This window comes from Argiope bruennichi, chromosome 4 (genome assembly GCF_947563725.1).
Source record: "Argiope bruennichi chromosome 4, qqArgBrue1.1, whole genome shotgun sequence".
In the NCBI taxonomy this organism is placed as follows: Eukaryota; Metazoa; Arthropoda; class Arachnida; order Araneae; family Araneidae; genus Argiope; species Argiope bruennichi.
In genome coordinates this window covers 114933002-114957451 of record NC_079154.1, presented here as the reverse complement: position 1 = coordinate 114957451, position 24450 = coordinate 114933002, and the positions used below count along the sequence as shown (strand labels likewise).

At 27.2% G+C, this 24450-nt stretch overlaps 1 protein-coding gene across 2 annotated transcripts in view; it reads right to left on the bottom strand.

The window, feature by feature from the left end:
• The window catches only part of LOC129965470 (ubiquitin-like modifier-activating enzyme 1), a 37346-nt gene extending 20643 nt beyond the window's left edge, over positions 1-16703 (bottom strand). The window contains exons 1-3 of one of the 2 annotated variants that reach the window (XM_056079364.1): positions 16375-16703; positions 2638-2720; positions 503-671 (exon numbers count right to left, since the gene is read on the bottom strand). In XM_056079364.1, the coding sequence (XP_055935339.1) occupies positions 503-671; positions 2638-2720; positions 16375-16488 (366 nt within the window). In that variant the 5' untranslated portion in view covers positions 16489-16703. Of the gene's footprint in view, positions 1-502; positions 672-2637; positions 2721-5063; positions 5224-16374 lie in introns of those variants that run through there. The other variant, XM_056079365.1, reaches the window with a different exon arrangement.
• Positions 16704-24450: the final 7747 nt, after the last annotated feature.

The following is a 24450-nucleotide window of genomic DNA, read 5'->3' as shown; positions in this document are numbered from 1 at the left end:
ATAAAAGTGTTTATCTGTTGCTAATTCAAATAACGTTTGAGTTTTGTTCATATTGCTGATTTCCCCCAATTATTTCATTTATATGCTTTATATAATGTTAATGACAGGCTTCAACTTTTACTTCTAATGCAAGTTTCATATTTCTATTCTATAAGGTACATTTATACTAACATTTTATCAAACAGTTCAAATTGGAGAGTGTAAATATACACTCTCCAATATTATTATTAAAGGTTGAATTATAGGAATAGATTCATAATTTTGAACACATTCGATAAAATGTGAAGTTTGTTTCTTAATGTAGCAGAATACTCTATACAGTTTATTAATTTGTCCACCTCATTTCCCAAAATTAATATGCAATTACTTTAAAGAGCATTTTTTAATATCCTTTACTAGTTTTTAAGATCCAATATTTACAACTTTTTAAATTTTTGACGCATAATTTGAACAACGAAACTGAAATTTAATGCCGTATGAAATAAAAATTTGAATACTATACCTGAGATGAAAGATCCTTAATCTCACAAGTCCCGAGATCATGTAAAGTAACACTTTTAACACCACCAAGAATGATGTTTTTGGCTATTTCTAATCCTAATCCTTTTGCACCACATATAAGCACTTCAGCTGTTGCCATGCGCCGCATGGCTTCGTGACCCAGCACATACCTAGAATGATTAAAGCCAATAAAATCAGCTCTTGGAGAATAATGCCTCAGGATAAATTAAACTTTTATAAAAAAACTAAAATTTATACAATGAATCCCTAAAACCACCCACACCAGCAATTAATTCACTTGAATGCAAAAATTCAAATCATAAGAATAATAATCAACTATACTCTGCCATTTTTTTTAGTACAATAAACAAATCTTTGATAAAATATTTTGGAAACCATTTTTTCAAATTGCAGAATAATCAAAAAATCTCAAAATTTAGACAAAACTGATTTCTTTGAAATTTCAACTACATTTGATGTTCCATTTTTAATATTTGTTTGAGTAATTTTTAACATGAATTTTTATTCTTTTAATAGACATTAAATTCAAATAGACATATATTAACATAGGCACACAGAAATCTTTATTAACATTAAATGGTAACTGCCAAATCTAAACTATTGTTCAAATGTTTCAGACTACTTCATTGAATATTTTCACAGCTACACTTTATTTCTATGTATCACTTTGTTGATGAATGGAACCAGAAATTATTAGAAATGCTGAGAGGAGGGCTCACTATTTTATCAAAACCCTCATTCAGTCAGATTTTAAAAATAGGCATAAAACAAAGTTTAAACAAGAGCTAAAATAGCTTTAACCAGCACCAGATAAGTACTCATGCCTGCGGAAATTAATATTCATATCTTCCTAACTTATTACCTCACATAAATGATTTCCACATTTTAATTTAATATGCTAATATTATTTCCTTAAAATTTCTTTACTTCTAGTAATTTTTTTAAAAAAAATCTGTAACAATATTTTTAACACTGACATGAAATTCAAATTCATCGATCAACATATTCAATCATCTGCTTTTGCCAATATTAAAATTTGATTTTTTAATAAGATTTTCTTTGAAGAAAGGAAGAGATACTTTGTCCTAAGTATTATTTTCAATTCTGTTTTTAATTTACATAATTTCATTCCACTACACTTTTTAATTTGCATGTGCAGTAACTTGTAGTAGACCAATTCAATTAAATTGATGTTTTTTGGTCTTAGAGAATTTAAAAAAATACAATTCACATTAATATTTCAACAGACTATAATGCCAAATTGGTGAAACAAGTTGGTTTCCAAAGGTGGCAGTTAAGAATTCTTTTTATTAGAAACAAAATAACAAGATACATCCAAGTATATATACATAAAATAGTATAAAAAAAATCAATTTTTCTAAAATAGCTGTGTATAAAAATATTTTATTCAAATGAGTTATATAAGCCTCTTACATAAAACAGCTCAACACAAGCTAAAAAGTAAATACTTGTTTTCACTTCCATACTGTAATTGTATCCTAATGAAATATTTAGGAAAAATTTATTTCACAATTAACTACAATCGCCTTTGCTTGGAATACAACCAAGTTTATTATTTATGCCTTATAATTAATAGTTTTATTTTAATAGGTTGAGAAAACTATTACATGTCATTATAGCTTGTTTATTTGAAGGTATATATTTGCCACCAGTCTTAGTTGTGAACTTTTCAATCATTTACTTAATTAAATGCCTTTAAAAATCAAGAAAACTTTTCAGGGTTGTTAGTTACTTTTAAGTGGACAGATTATATGACGTTTTCAAGTTTTTATGAAGTATTATTAATATAATAAATATTTAACACTTCATACTTATTTACGTTAACTGATTAATATTTAAAAGTTAATTTTAACATAACTGACCAAGAAGTGAAGCATAACATACAAATTTTATGTTGCTATATTCAATTTTAGGGAGATCTTGTGGCAGATGCATATATTGTATAAACATTTATATTCATCTCTTCATTAAACAAATTTCAAAATAATTTAATATTACAATTATAAATTTAGTCAAGACAGCTAATCCACTGTTTTCATTTTCCAAACAAATGGTAAACATTATAGGTAACAAAATGTATAAAAATCTACTTACAACTGGCGTGAGTACAGTCCTTCATCAATGCTGTTTGTACCCGAGTTTTCCTGATTGGAAGAGCCATTATGTGCCATCTCACCCTGTAAAAATCAAGTAAATATGTAATCATAATAAAGTTACACGAGGGAAAAAAATTATGTACTTATTATTTGCTTTCCATTTGTTCAACCAAAGGCTTTCTTTACTACCATAAAATAAAACTTAATGAAACCAAAGAATCATAATTTATAATAAGTTTACTGACAGTTAATTTTATCAATATAAATAATTGCACTGGGATACTTTATATATATCAAATATACTTTTAGATTAAAATAAAAAAAACATTACTATTTGAAAACTACAAAAGAAATGACGATTTTCTGATTTCATACAAGACTTTAAAAAAAAAAAGGATAAAAGGTAAAAACAGAGTTGCTGTAATGGGTTATGACTTGGAAACGTACAGAACCATTTTCGCTTTGCCGCTCCGCGCTGTCAGCAGCCATTGCTCCTGGTTCCTCGGATCCGCCGTTGCTTTCGCTCGCAACAGAGCTGCACGCCGTTCCCATAGCAACGTTCAATTACTCAAACAATTCTGCGCATAGCAACACGATGGTCGCGAAAATAAATGTTATATTTTCCTTTATATATTAAAATTTTACTTCCAATATTGACAAAAAAAATTGTTGGCAGGTCATATAAGTATAAAAATATGTTCCTAATAAGGGCAAGAATTGACTACGGTAAGTTTATATTGCATTTCTTTTATAATACAGTTACATACAATGCAATTAAAATGCAAAATAGCTGCAAATTTTAACTTTCACTATTTGATTTACTTTTAAGATTTGAATTAATAAGCATTACTGAGGATCAGTGATGAAAAAAATAATCACAGAAGAAACATCGCGAAAATCGTTGCTGACAAGTTTACTCGTAGACACAAGGTATAGATAGTTACATGGAAGTAAATGACTATTAGATCCAAAATTTAGTACTTTTATACTGTTTCGATCAATGAATTTTCCCGACGTCACAGTTTGAAGGCCAAATATTGAACCAATGAACATACGAAAATGCGGCATCAAGAATTCATTTCTGTACATGCTTTAATGGATTGATGTTTTATTGACTGATGGACTGCTTGAATGAATAGGCCAAAATGAAGTAAAAATAGTGTTTCAATTCCTTATACATCAAAATATAGATTTATTCTCAGATATATTTTTATGATTAAAATGCCAACTCCTGAACCAGTTTATTATAACAAGTTTTCTTTTATTATATGCATGTCAAAAGTTATAAAACTTAAACCCAAGCATTGCAGAATTATTTAAATAGTAAAGGATACAAAAATCTCCCCACTCTTTTATAAATATTTGGATACTTATAAACTACTAGAATTTTCAAAACATTTTGTGCAATTAGTCAATAAAAAAATATATAGATTAAACCAAAATATTTATGAAGATATGCTAATGTTTCTCAAAACAAAATGACTAGTGTCTTATAAATGCTCATTTAACATTTTAGACAACTGTTACATTTATCAATCCTTTTATGCAATAATAACAAGTAAAAAAGGTTTCAGTTAATCATAAATAAGAAAATGAATAAAGGAATTTTAAAACGTGACATCCAAAAGTAAAAATTTTAACTAAAAAACTTTTTTTTAGAATTTTACAATATTTATTTGTTAAGTATTTACTTTTAAATCGAAAATTTTTATCTCAAATTGAAGTATACAAGAACAGAATTAAAAAAAATGAATGGCTTCTTATATATTAATTTATTAAATCTAATAATCTGATTAGTTCCAAAATATTACAAAAGAAATCTTTTATATTGTTTCCTTATACTCATTTCTGACTAAAACGCTCATTATTAACAAAATTAAAATCAATAGCCTGAAAATCTTTTTTACCTATATTTTTAAAAAAATAAATGCTGCATTTCTATATTCCGCAAAATATCTCAACAAATATTCTAAAGAGCACTTTCCATCTCAAGATGAAATTATGATTCTATGTTAAAATATCGGCTTTCCTTTTCTAATCATGGAAAATTTACAAATAAAAAGCCGATTTTATTTTAAAATGAAAATTTTAATATTAAAAACGTAATTAATACAACTGAAGAAAATTCATTCACATGCTTACAGTATGAACATTATTAAAAAATGCTAGCGTAAATTTCAATTATTTTTTTATTAATGTTACAATTTTAATTTGAGAAATCAGTCAGAAACTGCAATGGCTAAAAGTTTTCAAACACATCGTCTTTGTATTCAGATGACCCTTCTACAATACCAAATGACAACTGCTTACCGCCGCAATCAAACTGAAACGCCCGCGAGTGGAGGTAACACAAAATGAAAATAGTAATAGCACAAGTTATTTGAAATGAGCACAAAAGAATACACTGAAATACTATTTTATTACCTGTTGTAACAACGGTGATCGGCAGAGATTTTTAAAGTCGGATCTTATTTTAAAATAATTATATTAATACCTGAGGAAAACAAAAAAATAAAACGGTGAGCAGTGTACTTCTCATTCAGCAGACGGCCAACGCATCGTTGAAGTGGACCCAAAAGACAGATGACGCAAGCGAAGCAAAACCTATGACGTATCCATGTTTTACCTTTTATCATGCAGTAGAAACTTATCTACACCTACACCAGAAAAGCGCATGCGCATTTGATTACGAAACCTGATGTATCGCACGAAAAGTTACTGTAGGCTTTTATCTTGCAGGAAAAGGAACATTATTTTTCTATACAAAAAAATTTCGCTTGTTCTCCAGGCTTCGGGTTGCTAACCCCACGTGAGAAAAGAACGCTTACCTACACCTACGCTACCACATCATGCGCATGCGTAGAACCTAATAGCTCCCGCCATTCCTTTAAAAAACAGCGCGCAAATCTTATCTATCATGCACCTCTATTTATAGAACATATTTATAACTAAAAGCTGGCAGAATTATGTCAATATCCTACTAAACAAACGTAAATTAATATGCAAATATATAATGGATTTCCATAAATAAAATAATCATATCTACACCACAAGAGCTTTCAACACTGAAAACGTCATTTAGCAAGAGAAATTAAAAAATGTCACTTATTTTAATTTGTTTATTCTTTGATTGCTTCCTTTAGGTTGGCAGAAAGTGACAAATTTTAAGAATCTAAATAGTGACTCGACAAAGAACTCAATTTCATGCCAGATTTTTCAGAGATTATTAATTATTCTATGACATTAACAAAAAATTTGTGTGCATATTATACATGAAGAACAAACATGGAGATAAAACGCAAAACTGATTATGCTGTACTAAAATTCTTTCCTACACTGTACTTCATATGAAATGTCACAGTAAGAAGACAGTTTTTAAAAATTTCTAAAAGCAATATTACTAGATTCTAGAAATAAGAAAATACAGTTGATATTTTACATTTACAGGTGGTGAAAAAATATTAATCTTTTTTAAATATATATAAGTTTTTAATAAGTTAAAACATTGCTTATATTTTCACCTTTCAAGCTGATAGATAAATTATCTAATTAGAAATAAAGTTTATATCTAAATAAATAAAAATTAATATTTGTGAATACATGGATGCCCAATAAATTATACCAGGTCTGTTATCATTATAAAGACAGGATTGGATGAAAGATTTTAGAACACAATTTGGGTTTATCAGAAAGTATAATTGAAAAACTTTTTAGTGGTCCAAAAGAATTTAAATATAAAAAATAATAAAACCTGTAACTTGCTAATAAACTTGTTATTTTATTTTACTGCATAAGTTTTGTATTGTGATTCATATCCAATTCAATTTATTCCTTATAAGCAAGCAGGTGTTTTCTCTGGTAGTTGCAATGGCATGGGACCAATTATTCTGATGATAAATCATGCCTTTTAAGTAGATGCAAGTGCTATGGCACAAATGAGAACAATTATGCCCTCACCACAGTTCTTGTTTGATGCACCAACTCAGCCAAGTTCTACTCCCTGGTAGTAGGTTGGAAGTAGCCTTTTTAGGGATTCAATATACATCAACAAGGCATTTTACCAAGAACTTTTCTTTGAATGTATATATAAGTAATTTAAAATATTATTTTAATGATAAAATATTATTTTAATTGTTGATCCAATATATAATTTAAAATAACTGTTCCACTAAAAGCAAATACTTTTAAAATGTAACAAATACACAGCATTATAAAAATTCTCATTTTGTCACATATATTTACAATTGATTTTATCATCTTAAAATGCAATATTACAAATTTGATGAATGAATGTTATTTGTAATAGAAGCATATGTCAGCATGCCCCCTCAATATTCCAGTTTACATTTATATACTATCACATTGCCCCTCCATTGCAACTATCTTGCATGGGAGGAAACCTTTTAATAAAAACTACACTTTTTATAAACTATAATATTCATAAATAGAAGTTGACTAACAACTTCTTATCAAAGACTGCTTTGGCAAAGTAATCTGAAGAATCTTCAGAATTTAGATTTGAAGACAGTTAACTAAGAGAAAAAGGAAAGAAAAAAAAAAGTTTTATTCTCTTCTTGAACTTTGTAGTGTGCAAATACTTGTTCGTTAATGCATTTCCAGATATCAGAAATTCCTACATTAATACATCATTTGTTAGATTATAAAATTTATATACGTTATTAAAAGCAAATATTGGGGCTTTATTTCAAAATGCTTTCATGTAGCTTAATATTCTATCACTAGTTAAGGAACTTCGTAGCTTCTACACTTCCAGTTTCCTCCATTATTCATTAATTACTGATTACTATTAAAGAGTTTGAAAATAATTTATATGACTCCTTTATGATACAGTAGATTATAAACCACTGTCATTTACAAATAAATTCTACTAATAAGATGATAGTCAAAAAAGAGATTTCAGTTTTAAAGACAAAATTATCTTCATAACACACATAATTTACTTAAAATACGATAATATAATTTTATAACGCAATTAAAAATTTCAATTTTTTTAAACTTTTAGAAAAAAATTGTTTAATTACTTTTTACAAAATTCTAAAAAGCAAGATTAAATAAGAATTCAATGTGGACAACTTGTTAAAGAAGCAGGGGACCTTCAACAAATGTATCAAGCATTTATTAATTCAGAACCTGCTTTACAGCATAGTTTAACAATTTTTTTAAAAAAAGTACAAATGAAATATCAGGGAATAACTCTCATAAAACAACATTTTTTTTAATTGTTATTTTTGAAATAAAATTAGATAGCTCTGAGAAGCCTTTCCACTTGATTTAATTAAAATATTTTATTCTACCTAATTCGGCTATTGTAATCTTAATCAACTTATTCACATTTCGAATTCATGATCAGAAAACTATTCTAAATCTTGAGGTCTTTTCCAACAGTCTTCATGTTGTTTTCAAATAAAATACTTATTAATTTAATCAAAATTCTCAAATCCCAAAGTGATCAAATTAAGTAGCAGCTGATGTATTTTTTAAAAATGTTAATCTTGGTGTGAAGGATGAGTATTCTTTTTCAAAACATTCTTTAATATAAAGACAACCATATTTTATTTTCAAATATAATGAAAATATTAAAAAGTAATTTTACTATTTCCAGTATTCAAACTAATCATCTAATTTAAGAAGGATGTAATTGAAAAATCAGATAATATACATTGAATAAATTAAAAAAAATAAAATAAAATATTTAAGAAAATTCTCGGACACTTGAAATTAAAATTGACCCAGAATGCAACCAATTACTAGAACTGTAACAAATTTATATGTAAATTCAATATTGATTCCAGAATTGTATTTATTGTATCAGAAGAAATGCAGAAAATCCAATTAACAGATTTTACAAAACATAAAAATTAAAATTCATGATAAATTTTTATCCTAGACTCCAGATTAAATTACATTGATCAACAAGGTAAGGATTCACAACAGGTTTATTATATTTCTAATTAACCTTTCCTAATGAATTTTTAAAAAAAGCAAATTGATGTTTTTTAGACCTACAGTTTTTATAAGACTTTAAATCATTTTTCTAGAATTGAGTCTTTGTTTTCAACAGCAAATGAATTACATTATAAAATATATTTTATATAAGATATGAACTGTTAACATATATTTCTAAAAATAAATAGTGAAACAGCTGAATAATTCATATATTATGCCATGACATGGCACCAGACGGTTACATCTATACATTGCAATTCACTATAAAAAAGAAAATATCCAAGGCATTCTATTAATACAATTTTATGCACCTCAAGTAGCTGAGTGATCAAGTAATTAAAAAAAAAAAGAAAAAAATTCCAAGACCATAAAATTTTATATTTTAGAATTGAAAATAATAAATTTAAATCAAATATTTCTTCTATTAACATTTCAATCAACTGGATTTGTTTGACAGTTTCCTTCAGGTTATCTAAAACTTATCCTAGCCAGTCAATAGTTGAGAGTAAATAAAACCCAAGCTCTGTAGATGAAGGCATTTGCAAAGTCCTAATATTCATGTTCTAAATACATCCACTATTTTTCTAAGTAGCAAACCTTTTTCTAACATTCTGTACCCAAGGAATTTAACCATATAAATCTTTGTCTTAGTCACATAAATATGTTATTCACAATTGTTAGACCTTTATTTTACAGACAGTGAACATCTTTCATATCCTGCACCAAAATAAAAAAAAAGCACACAATTTCGATCAATGAGAAGAAAACAGGCAGACTTTGCAATACATTTATACGATTTAGATATATGAATTATTCTTATAAATATTCTTATCATAAATACCTATTTTTGTAAAATTCTTGGGAAGCTTCTCATTTAATTTCAGCTAGTTCTTCCCATGGGCACTTTGAATAACAACCAGGTTATTACTTTCCTAATTTATAAATGTTGAAAATTTTAGCACTTTATAATAAAAAAAAACCCTTAAATGTACAGACAGACCATCAATCAAGATAGATAACTAACTTCTCGCATCTAATTTTCCCAAAGATTTACAAAAATCTCAAAATAACTTGATAAATAACTCTGCAATGACCCATAAAAGTTGAAAAATTTTTTGATTCCATTCCTCCCCCCCCCCCTCCATTCTAAAACCAAATTTACAAAATCCATTTACTTTACTTATTAGCCTTCAGGTGAATTTTTCAGTAACCTTCCATCTTGGGAGCATCTCTTAGAACAATTTTAAATCTTCTTACAAGAGTTGCATATCACTCACCAACTATAAGATCAATTCAATTCTGTATTTAAGAATTTTAAAGCCATTATAAAGGGCATACTAACATTACTTCCAGTTACTGGATGCATCCAAGATGCCTTAACAGTTATGGTAACTATCCTGCTTCTTCCCTTACCCTTCTCCAAACTACATAGAAAATAGTTAAGTTATTGACAGCATTTAAATATTTTTCTTTTCCTTTTTACTAGAGCAACTTTGAAGGCAAAAAATAAATCTGACCCCCCCTAAAAAAAAGATAAATTTCAGCATTTTCCCCACTACCAACAACAACAAAAAAAAAAAAAAAATAAAAAAAAAAAAAAAAAAAAATAACTTTGTTGGAGTTGGAAAAAGCAATTAAATTTAAAATTCAAGGAGTTATCATGGATGTTGCAAATGGAGCATCATGTTATGAACTGCTGATTATATATATTCATTCACCAAAGATATTTCTATCTAGAAAAAGAAACACCAAGAACAAAAGAGTGCAGAATTGCTAAGTAGTTACTGTGAATATTGATATTCCAGATATCAACACTTGAACCCTTTTAGATAGTTCAATACATGACATGCATGCTTATATATTTCATTCACAATTAATCTAAATGTTATAAGAAAAGTATAGATAATAACTGTATACATATTTGAAAATATGAAAGGTTTTATTTGAATCAGGTATTTTACGTTGTGTACAAAAAAAAAAAGTGTTTACTTTGCAATGTTATTTTATACTAACTATTTTTAAAAAGCAACTGATTCACAAGAAACATTGTTTTGTTTAGTTTCAACTGAATCATTTATGCATTAGTTGATATTCAAGTTCCTTCAATAAATATTTTTCAGCATAAGTCAAGCTATTTTAGTAATTTTACGTTTATTAAGACATAATTATTATATAAACATTTTAAAGGAGTTGAGGCCCACGATATAATTGAAATCTTAAGTGCCTCGATAATGTATTACAAACTGCATAATATTTACATATTTTAACTTCATTTCTTGTTACCTCATGCAAACTACAAAAAATATAAATGAAAATCATGTTCCTTAGCTTTTAAAAATTGGGAGAGAACTGCACAATAAAAAATACAATAAAATAACTAATATTCTTAATTTCAATGTAAAAATAAAACTATTGAAAATTATGCAAAAATAATTAAAAACTGCAAATTCAGGAAAATTTTAAAAGACATCTTAACTGGTATCAAACAATTTTTTTTAAATGGTGTTAAAATATAGGTGTTTTGAGTTATACAAAACTCCAAAATGTTAATTTTTAATCAAGTTTTCTTTAAAAAATAACTCAAAGACATACATTCCTACCTTCCAAAGTATGTCTACATCAAATTTAACAGCTTTAGATCAAACAAACAGTCTACAGAGTGAGAATATCCACATTCTTCTTTATAGGCATAGGACAACATCAATTTATAACTTACCCTGTATGTCAAAGTTATTAAAATGAAAGATTTTAAGTATAAAAGTCTTAGATCTAAAAATTGATTATTTTCAAGAGAATTTGAAAAATATATAAAAATAAATTACTATAAAACCTAAAAACAATTTAAATAGTTTAAGAACCTTTAATGTTTTCACTTTTTTTTTTTTTTTTCTCTTAAGACTGTATTTGAAAAATTTGGTTTAGGCCATTTTAAATTATTACATACATGTAAGTAGTTTTAAAAAATATAATCAAAAATCATCTCAAAGCATACAAATTTAAATAAATGGATGAAGCATATTTAGTACATTTTTATTTAGCATGATTTGGTTCACACATGAAAAACTGAATTTCATAACAGATAACCTCAACTATAATATTGAAACTTTTTACACTAATAAATTCTTGAAAACAATGCAATCTCTATAATAAAGATGAATGAGTGTATATGCCATTATTCTACAGGTTAGTCTAAATGAGCAAGTACTATCAAATTTAGTACATATATATTTTAAAAGGTGAGAATGTACCTTAGAGTATCTAAACTCTAACAAGACTTTAATAAAATTTTTGAAAATCTTTTAAAGCAAACATTTTTAAATATTGTTCTTTTCTGTGATACATTTGATTGTATAAAGATAGAGTGAAAATTAGGAAAATGCAAACCAATGTATATAAGCCTTCAAAACTACCAAAATTTGAAATTAACTTTTTTTTTTTTTTTTGAGGAAGTCAAAACCAAATTTCACAAAATATTTAAATAAAATTTTTTAGCAACTATTAATCCTAACAAGCTAGGCAGTGGCCAAATGTAGTTAGTTTTAGTATTTAAATATCAGTGAATTGATTAATTAAATAATAATTCCTTATTAAGGATGTATTAAAAATTTTACCTTTTAGCATACAAATAGAAAGTTCTTGAAAACCATTTTTTAAATAATTCTACTTCAAACTTGCCACTTTTAGTGACTAGTTTGTTTCTCCAGATTAATTAATTTTTTAAGGCTGTTAAAATGAATAATATAGAGTGCCTTTTTTTTAAAAAAAAAAATACTTTACATTACGAAATAAAAGCATAGGTGAAAATCCTACTACAAAGTTGATGACTGGCAAATATACACAATATGATTGTTTTGTTAGATAAGACTAAATCATACTATTTAAAAAATATTGTTCTAGATCAAACTGAATCAAAAATAATAAAAATTAAGGGAAAATTGAAATAGATATCATTAAAATTGTTTTTTTAGTCTTAAGATAATACAATTTTTATAAAATATGAACACAATACTGATATGCAAGTCACAATGATTACTTATCAGGTTTTTAAAGCCTATTTTTGTAAAAATTTCTGTTTTAAGCCTATTTCTTGATTTCCTTTATATCTTCTTTTCTCTTATTGAATATACTTTTTGGTGGTATGGTGAATTATTTCCTGAACAATTTTCATAACATTTCACACTGTCATTATTAATTAGCTAAATGAAGCAGTCTGAAATTATTATGATGGTTTGTTTAAATTAAACTGCTGTCATTTGACAAAGAAATGATTTCAACACCATGCACATTAGCGAATGTTATGTATATACTTTGTTCAAGTCTGTATAATTACAGCTAATTTGAAAGATCTTAAAACTATAATCCATTGTACCACTGTTAAATTTTAGAGGTATATAAATACAGTGATTGGAAACATGCAAAATCAAAGCATTATGTATTATATTTGTAATGTGTATTTTACCTTTAATTTCCTTAGAAAAAGAATATTTTTATTTTATAGTATCAAATTTAACTGGCTACAAATTACACGATTTTCATGTAATTTGTAAATAGATCTACAAATTGCATTAAGTCTTTTAAAATCCTTGCACCCATGCAAATATGTTATACAATTTCAAAATAGGTTCATTTTATATATACATTAGCAGAAATTCCGAAGCATTATCCTAGATATGATGAATGTCAACAAAATTGCGACATAAAATAAAAGTTTAAAAACAAAAAAGAACAATCTAACACTTTTATTTTTCTTCGTAACATTGATATTGTACTAGGATTTAAAAAAAAAAAAAATCTGAAAGAATAAGAAAGTTTTAAAAAAATTCAAATGTGTTACAAATGATGCAATTAGAATTTAAATTGAGTAAAATTTATTTTTGTTTCTTGGAACAGCCAATACTTTTACCCTCTAAAATGGAATAGATACGATGAAATTGATGAAATAAAATATTTGCATACTGCTTAAAATAACTAATATTCAGATCTTTCTCCTTTTGAAATAAAGCCTTAACAAAATTATTCCACATTATTTAATACTGTATTATAATAAATTGTTACTTTTGAAAAACAAATAATATACTAAATATTTTTAAGATGTGCTTCTATAAATCAGGTAAAATAAAAAAAGATGAATAAAATTTCAAAACAATCAAATGAATTAGTACAAAAGAAAATCATGCATAATATAAATAAAATTTTTATATACCTAATAAAAAGGTTTAAAAAATGAGATTTCTAGATGAGCTAAAATTTTAAAGATCATTCCTTCAAAAAAAAAGCCATTTCTTTTCCTTGACTTCATTTGTCAATTTTAGCGTAAATACACGTATAAAATAATTCCCTGTGTGCTCGATGAACATCAATATTTTTATATAATTATGCTTAGTGAAGACCTAGTATTTTTCTATATAGTGTAAATCAATGGATTACTTTCAACTTCTAAAGAACTGAGTATTTTGAAATGACTTATGTTAAAAAAAAGGCTTTACTAAAAATTAAAGATTGATTTTATACTATATAAGCAATTTGTTAATCACCAGGGGTGTTTGTGGGACCCCAAAAAATCCCCTGAAACTTTTACGGACTTACTACCGACATTTTGGAGTTTCGAGAAGGGGGGGGGGGAGAAATGAAAAATTACGATTATGAAGTATTGAATGACCTAATTATAAAAGTTCAATGAATGACTTTTTTTGCAAAATTAATAACCATTAATTTTGCAAAATTAAGACCTTTGAACCCAGGTCACGTGATCACACATCTGGTCGAACGAAGTCTCTCCCTTTTTTTTCTGCCGCGCCTACTTGCCGAAAAGAATTCAGAAGAGAATGTCCGAGAACCGGGGGAATGAGTCATAACTCGCAATAAGGAAAGAACAAAAAAGAAGTTTTTTTCACGCATTATCACTGCCTTTGGAGAAAGAAAGGAAAAGTTTTCACCACACACACCGACCTTGCGTTTTCTGCTTTCAAAGCAAACAAAATTACCCAGATCAAAATAAATAATTCATTATTATTCCTACTTCCTTTTGAACGACGATCCCCAGAATTTCCGGGTATCGAAGTTCAAAATCCCCGGAATTCCGGGGTTTCCCCGGAGCACAAACACCCCTGAATCACATATATGTATGTATTCAACATTGTGCCTACAGATTTTAACTACAAGTAGGTCAGAATTAAAACAAATTTCTTTGATAATTTTATATTTAAGTTTACCCACAAAAGTTAACTATGCATCATTGATTTTAATAAGTAAAAACACAAATTTGTTATTTAAATTTCTGCATACTGAATTTACTTCAAGGAATCTTTTCCAATAGAAGTTAAACAATATACCATTCGTTTTAGGATTCCGAGATCATACTGTTGGACAATCGGGGATAATATAAGCAAATTGGGATATTTCAAGTATTCTTTGTTAGGTTTTGATTTCACTTCCATCCTATTAGGTGCATTTTTTTCATTTCACTCCCATTTTGAGGAAATAAACATGTCTTGGCTCTAGAAAATTCAAATATAATGCAAGGAAAGAAATTTTCTCATCTGCATTTAAAAGTTCAAGTCTCCATTTAAAATACAAGATTACAAAAGACAAACATTCCTATATTGATTGCAATTTTAAGAAAAAATATAAAAACAATTGTATCAAGAGTTATAACCAATTTGTACAGCATTTGTAATAGTTCTGCTATTGAATTATTTAAACTAAAAAAAAAAAAAATTCAAAACATAAATGGATAACTTTTGCAAACATTTCATGCATGTACCCATCATGCTACTTTTTCATGTGAACACAAAAACTGAAAAAGATTACATTTTTTATAAAAAAAATATTCTTATAATCCTTCAAAAATTATAAAAAGGATTTTTCACAAACGCATGTAGCTATAACTTGATACAAAAAATTGATACTACATGCAAAGCATTAATAACCTAAAAATTATTTCGATTTTTGTTCATCTGGTTATTACTAACAGTTTTGAAGGTAAATAGAAAATTCGACAAATACAGACTTTCCGCTATTCATTCAATTTCTATTTTAATTTCACTCTTATTCATAGTTTTAACCCTAAATATCTTGTAGCAATCATAATGTCATCCCATATTTATATGATATATAATTTCATTATTAGCTGCAATTCCTCACAACTAGTCACGGTCATCATTATTCAATTTAAATAATATTCTTTTAATACCTTAAATTTAGAGCAAATATGATCATCATTTCTAATAAAAAGACAACGAAACAATTCATTACTTTCTAATTCCTTATTAACATCCCGCAATTAGTCATATTTAGCATATGTTATGTTACCTTTCACAGACATTTTAAATTCTGATAGTCTTTGTCTATAGAAGCACATTAAATAGTAATACATTACATAGTAAACAAAATTTTGATATGATTATTGCATTACAAAAAAAGAGAAAACTAATAGTTTTTGATTAAATGATAAGAATGCACAAAAATGGAGCCGTTATATATAAATTATCAATCGCAGTCGGACAAGCGTAGGATATTCGATACGGAATCGCCAAGAGCTTCCGGTGTCATATATCCTTCAGTAACTAGGTACAGAAAATGTATAACTGTCAATTAAATAACTAACCTTAACTTTGTTATTTCAACTCAGCCAAACTAATTTTATCCTATTAATAATAAAACCCAAAGTCCTAATGGCTTAATGTCAATCGCAAAAACCGTTTGATTAGGAAGTTATTTTTTTTTTTTTTGACACTTTACTGTCAAACAAAATTTCTCATATACTTACTGAGCTGTTATTTTCGCAGTTAGAATTGGGTGATATATTTATTGCAGACCTGAACTTCTTCGCCGGTGGGCTCAGGCTTTGATCAGTAGTGCGAGTATCTTCTGCACTAGACATCTAAAAATATAACTTCACCAAAGTCACGTATTGTACTTCTCTTTAGCAAACTTCAGCATAGCCTAATTCACCTTTACAATAGTTATTCAATAACAATGACAAATCCTGCGATTTGAGCTGGACTATACGTTACCATCAGCCCAGTAATTGACCAAGCAAAATGGCTGCTCCCGTACAAGAGAATCGTGCTTCTGAGAACGGAAAGAAAAAAAGGAACCGCTTGTGCTAGAACAAAACCAAGATAGAATGCACAAATTAATAGGAAGGAATCCGGTATTCCTATTGGTTAACGATTTCACTTCAGGGTTGCTATATTTTGCTATTTATTGCTTTTTTGGGAAATTTTTGTTATCAGCGAGAAAAGGCAGGCATTTTTCAAATCATTTTCTTAAAAGGGGCGGAGGCAAAAAAAGGGAGCGAGGGTTGCAAAGAAAAAAAAAATGATTTGGGAGGGGGGGGAAGGAAAACATCATTGATCATTGATTTGAATACAATTTTTGTTTATAAAATAGTGTTGGCCAAAGGTATATCCAAGTTCTGATTAATTATGATGGATTTAAAATTACTTACGGAAAAGAAATGATATATAATACAAAAACATAACAAATTTAAAATCCAAAATTTTATTTTAAAGAAAATTTTCCTTAAAAAATTAAAATAAATAAAGTGTTACATTTTTTTTTTTTAAGTATTTTTTATCTTGCTGTTTCCCCCTCCCACGATTTAAAAAGTTTTAATTCTCAATTCCAGATATTTTTTATCATTATAAAATTACTAACAATAATGACTGTTTAATATCGTCATTTAAAAATTAATCATTTCTATTTTTCAATTTATAACTAAAAATATTTTTATTTCTTCTCATAAAAATAAAAGGGAAGTTCAAAATAAAGGAAAAAATTAAGGGAATCATTTTCTTTTTTTTTTTTGGTATTAAAGAAATAATACAATTACATAACATATTAAAGATTACTGAGTGTCAGCCATGTTTCTTGTATTTAAAGAGAAAAAATAATTTCAAAAAAAGTTTGATAATCTGTTTTTCAAGATTTATCTTATGAATGTGAGAAATGTTGTGATGTTGCTACATAAATGGGATATCTATTAAAAAATGCTATTCCCTAAAAGATATTTTGTATTTTTTTAAAAAATTCAATAGTCTTTGTGATTTTTAATTTTAGTACAAAACTTTAATAGTTTAAATCTTTTAGTACAAATTTATTTTTATGAAAAAAATAATAATGAGGAATTGTGATTTCTTATAGAAATTCCAATTATTATATGATAATAATTTTATTTTGCAATATAAATCTTTATAGTTAAAACTGTACTTTTAAAGCCTTAATTGGTCAAATAAAATGCATTGATGAATTGGTCCATCCACAACATTTTGAAAAAAAGTATGCTGGCATTAATGGCATAATCATTTTACAAAGATATGTTTATTAATGTAATTAGAATTAAAAGCCGATAGTTGTAATTCAAAATCTAAATTCAAACTTTAAAGTTTGGAATTCTTTTTCTGCTATTAACTATTTCTTATAATTCTATTTTCTATCGTCTCCAATGACTCATATATTTAAAATACACCCTCCCTTTTTATTACAAACCTCATTCACAAAAATTTCTGTTCCCATGTAATAATAAAAGTTTAGTTACTTATAAATTATAAATTAATTGCATCTATATATAATAATAGCACTATTTCCTTAAGTTGATAATTATTTATTTCGGTGACAAGCTCTTTTTAATATCCTAATTACAAAAAAAGGAGAAAAAAACACATTAAGCTATCTTTTGCTCAAGCAAACGTTTCTAATGATTAGACTTAATCCAAAAATAAAATTTAATTGATTTAATAAAAAATTGAATTGGACTTTATTGCTATAAATTCCATATTTTTAACTTGAACAACTTTTTAAAATTTAAATTTTTAAAATTTAATTTTCGTGTAAAAACACTTTTAGAATAAAATTTACATTTTTTTTTCGCTGCAAATGTAATATTGCTTATAAGTGAAAGGAAATAAGAAACAAGATATTAACATTTTTGAATAAAATTTCCATTTTTAATTTTGTTTTTGTATTTTAGAAAAAGATTCGTATGTACTGGAAGATTCGCTTTCAACAGAGTTGCTGTATTTATCTTTAATTTACTAGTTTCACGAAGTAAAAAAAAAACTACGCAATTCAATAAAATAAAAATATAGAATTCGTGGAAGCCGTATATGTATTTATTCAAGAGCGTATTTGAGTGAAGACAAAGAATGGGATGACAGCCTTTGTAGCTAAAAATCCCTAAATCCCCCTCATTCAAACAAACAAAACAAACAAACAAACGAAGACAAAGAAATAGTACGCAAGCGAAATGCTGAGTTGAATTATCGCCGAAACATAACTGTTTGGCGAGAAAGCTTCAGGGTTAACAAATTTTTGATATTTTCAGAATCCAATCCAATTGCATTCGTGTCAGGATGTTTGCGCTTCATTTTGATTCGGCGGTACTTTTTGCGTTACAGTTAATCGAAAGAAAACGGTATAAAATGAAGTACGCAATTAATAAAATGAAATGTAATTAAAACTGACAGTAAAGTCGAGCCTTTGCGTATCGGACTAGAATACTTACTGGGAGAAAAAAAATTTGAAATATAAAATTTCAATACACAGAAAAAAATACTACAAAAAGGAATTTATTTTAAAAAAATGTCTGAAAAACACTCAGTTTGCAAATTTGCCGATACCATAAATGTAGCTCATTTTTTTATTTTTTAGATTGAGTGGAGAAAATGAAACTATCAAAAAGATTTATTTTAAAAATATATAGTTATAAACTCATGCAACTTGAGAATTCCCTTTTTTTTTTGTTGTTGCTGTTGATTATTTGGTTGAGGTTTAATACCAGAACTTATAATGATCTAAAAATACGGTATCTTTCATTATAATCAAGCAGCAAATTTTTCAGAAATGTTGAAAATCACTTGCTGTTGCTGCATTTTCTTTTTAAGTATATCCATTCCTTAAGGTTTCTATTTTGGAGTCATATGCACATGAATAAATCAAAAAGAGATTCACAGAACAGAAGCCATCTAAATTTTCACATGACTTATTGGCAAGATATTTATTGCTTTTTTCTAAAGACTTTAGATCTGAAAATTTCAGAGAAAATTTATGGGAGACACAGTTTTGTTTTATATGATATATAGTTCATATTTCTCCTTATGATCAAAATCATTTGTTACTTTTGAACTGAAAAAGGTTTGCATAATTTTTATAGGCAGATTTGGATCAATATATAGAAATCTTATTTAACATAGAGAAACTTTATTAAAAAAAATCTAAGATTTCTGAAAAAAATTCGCAATTTTCGATAAATGGAAGCTTTATGCATGAGGGCTCCATTATTAAATCTATTGAAATTTTATCATTGGTGTTCTATTGGTGCTGTACAATATATCAAAACTATTAAATTCGGTAAAAGTGTCTTTTGAATATTCGGAAATATGTACTATAAATTTTTTTTTCAATTGGTAAAAAATTGAGCGGAATTTCGAAAATATTATGCACTATACTATTAATCGTCATGTTATTAATGAATTGTCATGAAAATATTATTAATTGTCATGTTATTTTGAAATTTAAAAATATCATTTTAATAATAAAAATTTAGCTATACATTTTTTTCTGTATTTCGGAAATTTTGTAAAAATTTTTTGTGCATAATTTTCGTCAATGAGTATATTTATTGCAATGAGTCCAAACTACTTTCCTATTCCATGAAATATTTAATCCTTTGATTTTCTTATATTATTGATTTCCCCCCCCCAAGAAGATAGGTTTATAATCAATAAAATATACATCTATGTTAACAATAGCTGAAAATATACATGAATGTATCCGTCTGTTAATGTTCTACCAACTTTTAATTTACTGACTATTGATTGAGACTATTTGATTTGGAGCTACTTTATTTGGTATGAATAAACATTGGTGAGTGGGAATGAGCACCTTTTCGAAATTTTAAATAAATTTTTAATTAATTAAAAACATTGCAAGAGTTAAATAAAAATTAAATAAGATCTCTTAAAAGTGCGCAAAATCATTCTTTCATCATTATAAAATCAAAAAAAAATTATTTTTCTCCTTGTTCCTGTTCGGTTTCCATGTAATTTCCCCCCCCCCAATTAAAAAAAAAATTATATTTTTGCTAGGAGCATTTATACCCCCCTGCACTTCATTCGCTAAGCCACTGGATTTATCTCCTTAGTCCTTCTAGTTACCATTTGAATGATGCTTCTGAAAATAGAACTGTGTCTGGATCGATTCACTCTCAATATGTTTTAAACTTGTAAAACCCATTCTAAGAAGTGTTGCTTTCATAAAATAATAATAATAAAACATTTTGACTAATGAAGTGTGAAAATGAAGTCATCGAAATAAAAATCAAGAGAAAGAACGGAGCATCAGATTTTATTGCAATGAAGTCCTGTTTGTGAGGAATATTATTGAAACAGAAAAGTAATAATGCCATTTACATTTTAGATCCAAATGTGAAACTTGCCTTTTAAACGATTCTTTTTCGGAAAACATGAAATGTCGTTTTGAAACATTCAAAATATTGCGGGAAGAATTCGAGGTCCAAGGTAATGGATGGTTGATAGATGAAATTTTGCTCTTCAAACAAACAAAAAAAAACACCTTTGTTCAGAAGCGAATTTAGGTGTCTTTTGGTTCTAGGCAGTGCATATTTTGAGGCACCTTTTTAAATAAAATTATCAATTTAATTTCACATTTCAACCCATTTTTAACTATTGAGAATTTATTTTATACTAACAAATTTTTTAAATTTTATTAACTCTGAGAAAATAATTATTTTTCTATTAATCTCTTATGATTCCAAAATGCCTAGTATCCACATTTTTACGCAAGGTGATGGTGATTATCGAGGCAGGAATTCAGTTTAAAAAATATTCTAATACTTAAGTTAACGTAATAAAGCATATAGGTACCTGATCAATTATATTTGTTAAGTGTTAATACTATTCCAATATTTCATAGTATTTGTATTTTTTTCCAAACTTTTTTATTTGACTACTTGGTTCTTTAATTGAAACTACTTGCTGATTTGCATCCTTTCTCAGCTTAGGGGCTCTATGAGTTTGGCTAGTTTGAAATCTGCCATCGCTGTGTCGATTATCGATTTGCTGTTCCAACTTTTATTTTATTACCTAATGCCATTTGAAAGAAAAAGTTTATTATAGTAAAATTTTGATGATAAGTATATTCTTTGATGTGATAAGTATATTCTTTTGACCGTTCTTCATCTCTTTAAAATCCATCACGAATGGGCCAATAATTACCTTCCTCTTACAAAGGATATTAATGTTTCCAATAATTTCCATCTTTATTCCAAATCGATCGCCATCGAGGGTCAAAATTACGAGGTTAGTGCGCAAAACACTTTTTAATGTTGTTTTCAAACTGGGCATTAATCATTGACGTAGTTCTTTAATTTAAATATTTAAATCCAGAAAGCTCCAAAGTTTACAGAATTTCTGAAGAATGTTTCAGCAAGAATAAATTTTTGTGTGTTGTACAGGGTACAAATAAAGCCGTGTATGTATGTTTTATAATATAATAAACAGAACAGAAGTTCTTATATGTAAGTCACATATATATATATATATATATATATATATATATACAATATTTGTAATATTCATTGACAAGATTACGTAATTAATATATAAAATTAAAAACACCTTATGAATAATAGCAAATAGAATATAAAATACAAATCAACTTCTAATTAGTGATAGAACGATTCTATTAGGCTGTTTATTATCAGTAAAAATTAATAGAACTAAAAATAAAACTTATCTTTTAACTAAAACTTTATTTGTCTACATTTTCTAAAAAGCGAAGTTTTTTATTGCATTAATGATGTTTATAGAATCAGATACTTCTTGCACAAAAGGCAAAATAACCAGATTGATTAGGATTAAAATATATATTGTTAACCTTATATAATTTTTGATCAAATTCAATTTTGAAAAGCTTTTCTCATAGCTGATACAACGTAGGGTATTATGAGTAAAATTCGAGGCATTATTATAATGTTGAACAGAGCATCTTCCAGCTTGGATTTCACAATAAATTACATTAATCTAAATAGAGTAACATTCATTAATTTATTTTCTTTGCCTGTGACAGTTATGAAAACCAATTGTCGAAACTTGTTCGAGCTTAAAGTCATGTTTGTCGATTTCGACAAACGTGTATTCTAAATTAGATTCATTGTCGTCTGAATTTAGTAGATTAGTTGGCGTTAGATAGATTTTTCAGCCGAATTCCGGAGCTATTGAAATCTCCGATGAATTTTTGCAATTATTATATGTAACGAAGAATAAAGTTTCCATCTCAGTTCATTTGCATGGGATAAGTTGACATCTATATTTCCTTTGCCAAAACAGGTGTCTTCTGGCTTTGATGTCCTTGACGTTCAACAGAAATTCTAAGGTCTTCACATATTTTTTCCATAGTTTATAGTGGCATCTATTAATTCCTTTCACTTCACTAACAATGCAATGCGTTTACTTTCTGAGCAGACAGTTTTAAGTCGAGTCCCTTTGTTTATAAATATTTTTGTGCATCGTTCATTTCATCTAGCATAAGCTGAAAGGAAAATGATTGCATTGTAACTAGCAAAATTCTTGTGCTTTGTATTTGCGATTAAAATTATTTTTATCCGAAAATTGAAAAATTTATTCTCCGGTATTATCATGCAGCTCTTCCAACTTAAATAACAGTGGAATAAAATTTAAACAATGTAGAAAGTAAACAAAAAAATAAATAAAATAAAAAAAAAATCAAACAAATGTACCCAGGGGGTATCTGAGGATCCGAACTCACAACTATTTAAATATCTGATTAAAACTTAGATGCCATACAGCCAGGAAAGAAGGTTCATAATTTAAACACTTTATCCTGATAAACTTTGCGTGGAAGGGAAAAGGCAAAAACAAATGCACATTATTTAAAGTGATACATAGGAAAAGAAAAAGATACAGATTAGAAAAAAAAACTTTGCTAAATAAAAACATGGCGAGTACATTAAAATATACACATTTATATTTGATCAAGTAGATTGGCATGTACATGTACATCTGTGGTGTGATATTTGTGCAGGTATTGACTATACATTGGATTTCATAATAACTTGTTGATGGAGTTTCATACACTTGATTTTTGATGGAACCCTGTAAGAAGAAATTGAGTAGGATAAGATCTGGCCATTTTGGAGCCATTCAAAACTGTGACTGCATCCGAGAATTTGTTGGCAAAATGTTTTTTTTGGAGAAATTTTAGCATTATAAGTAGTTTGTGTGGTGAAACACCATTATATTAATATCACAAAAAAGACAAGAACATCAGTTGAGTTCAGCAATACACTCAGATAACACATTCTACAAAAACTGGGAGTATTTCATTTTATTTAATGAACTGTCTACACTAGGCCTGTTTGACGATCCTTCCAACACATTAACTAATTTAACTGCACTACACATTAACTTGAAGAAAGAATTCTAAAAAAAGTATTGAATCTTTGAAGAGAATTTTCTATAATTCTTAACGACATACTTTGAATAATGATTCTTCTTATGAAGACATACATCTTAATGCACTAACGATCCCCAAGAATGCTGATTACTGGATCCATTAAAATTTTTTCCTCTTTACCACTCTCATGAGTTCTGTAATTAAATTACATAGATTGATCGTTTAGTGATTAAATAGTAATTAAATTCTTCATCCCATAGAATTCTCAATAATAGTGACATTTTTGTTTAATTGCAAGGAATGATAAACCTGTTTTATTACTAGGAATTATTTCAGAATCTATAATATTTAAATATGTTAATCTTTTTTTTTCCTATTATTCTTTCTTTCCCTTCATTTAATTAAT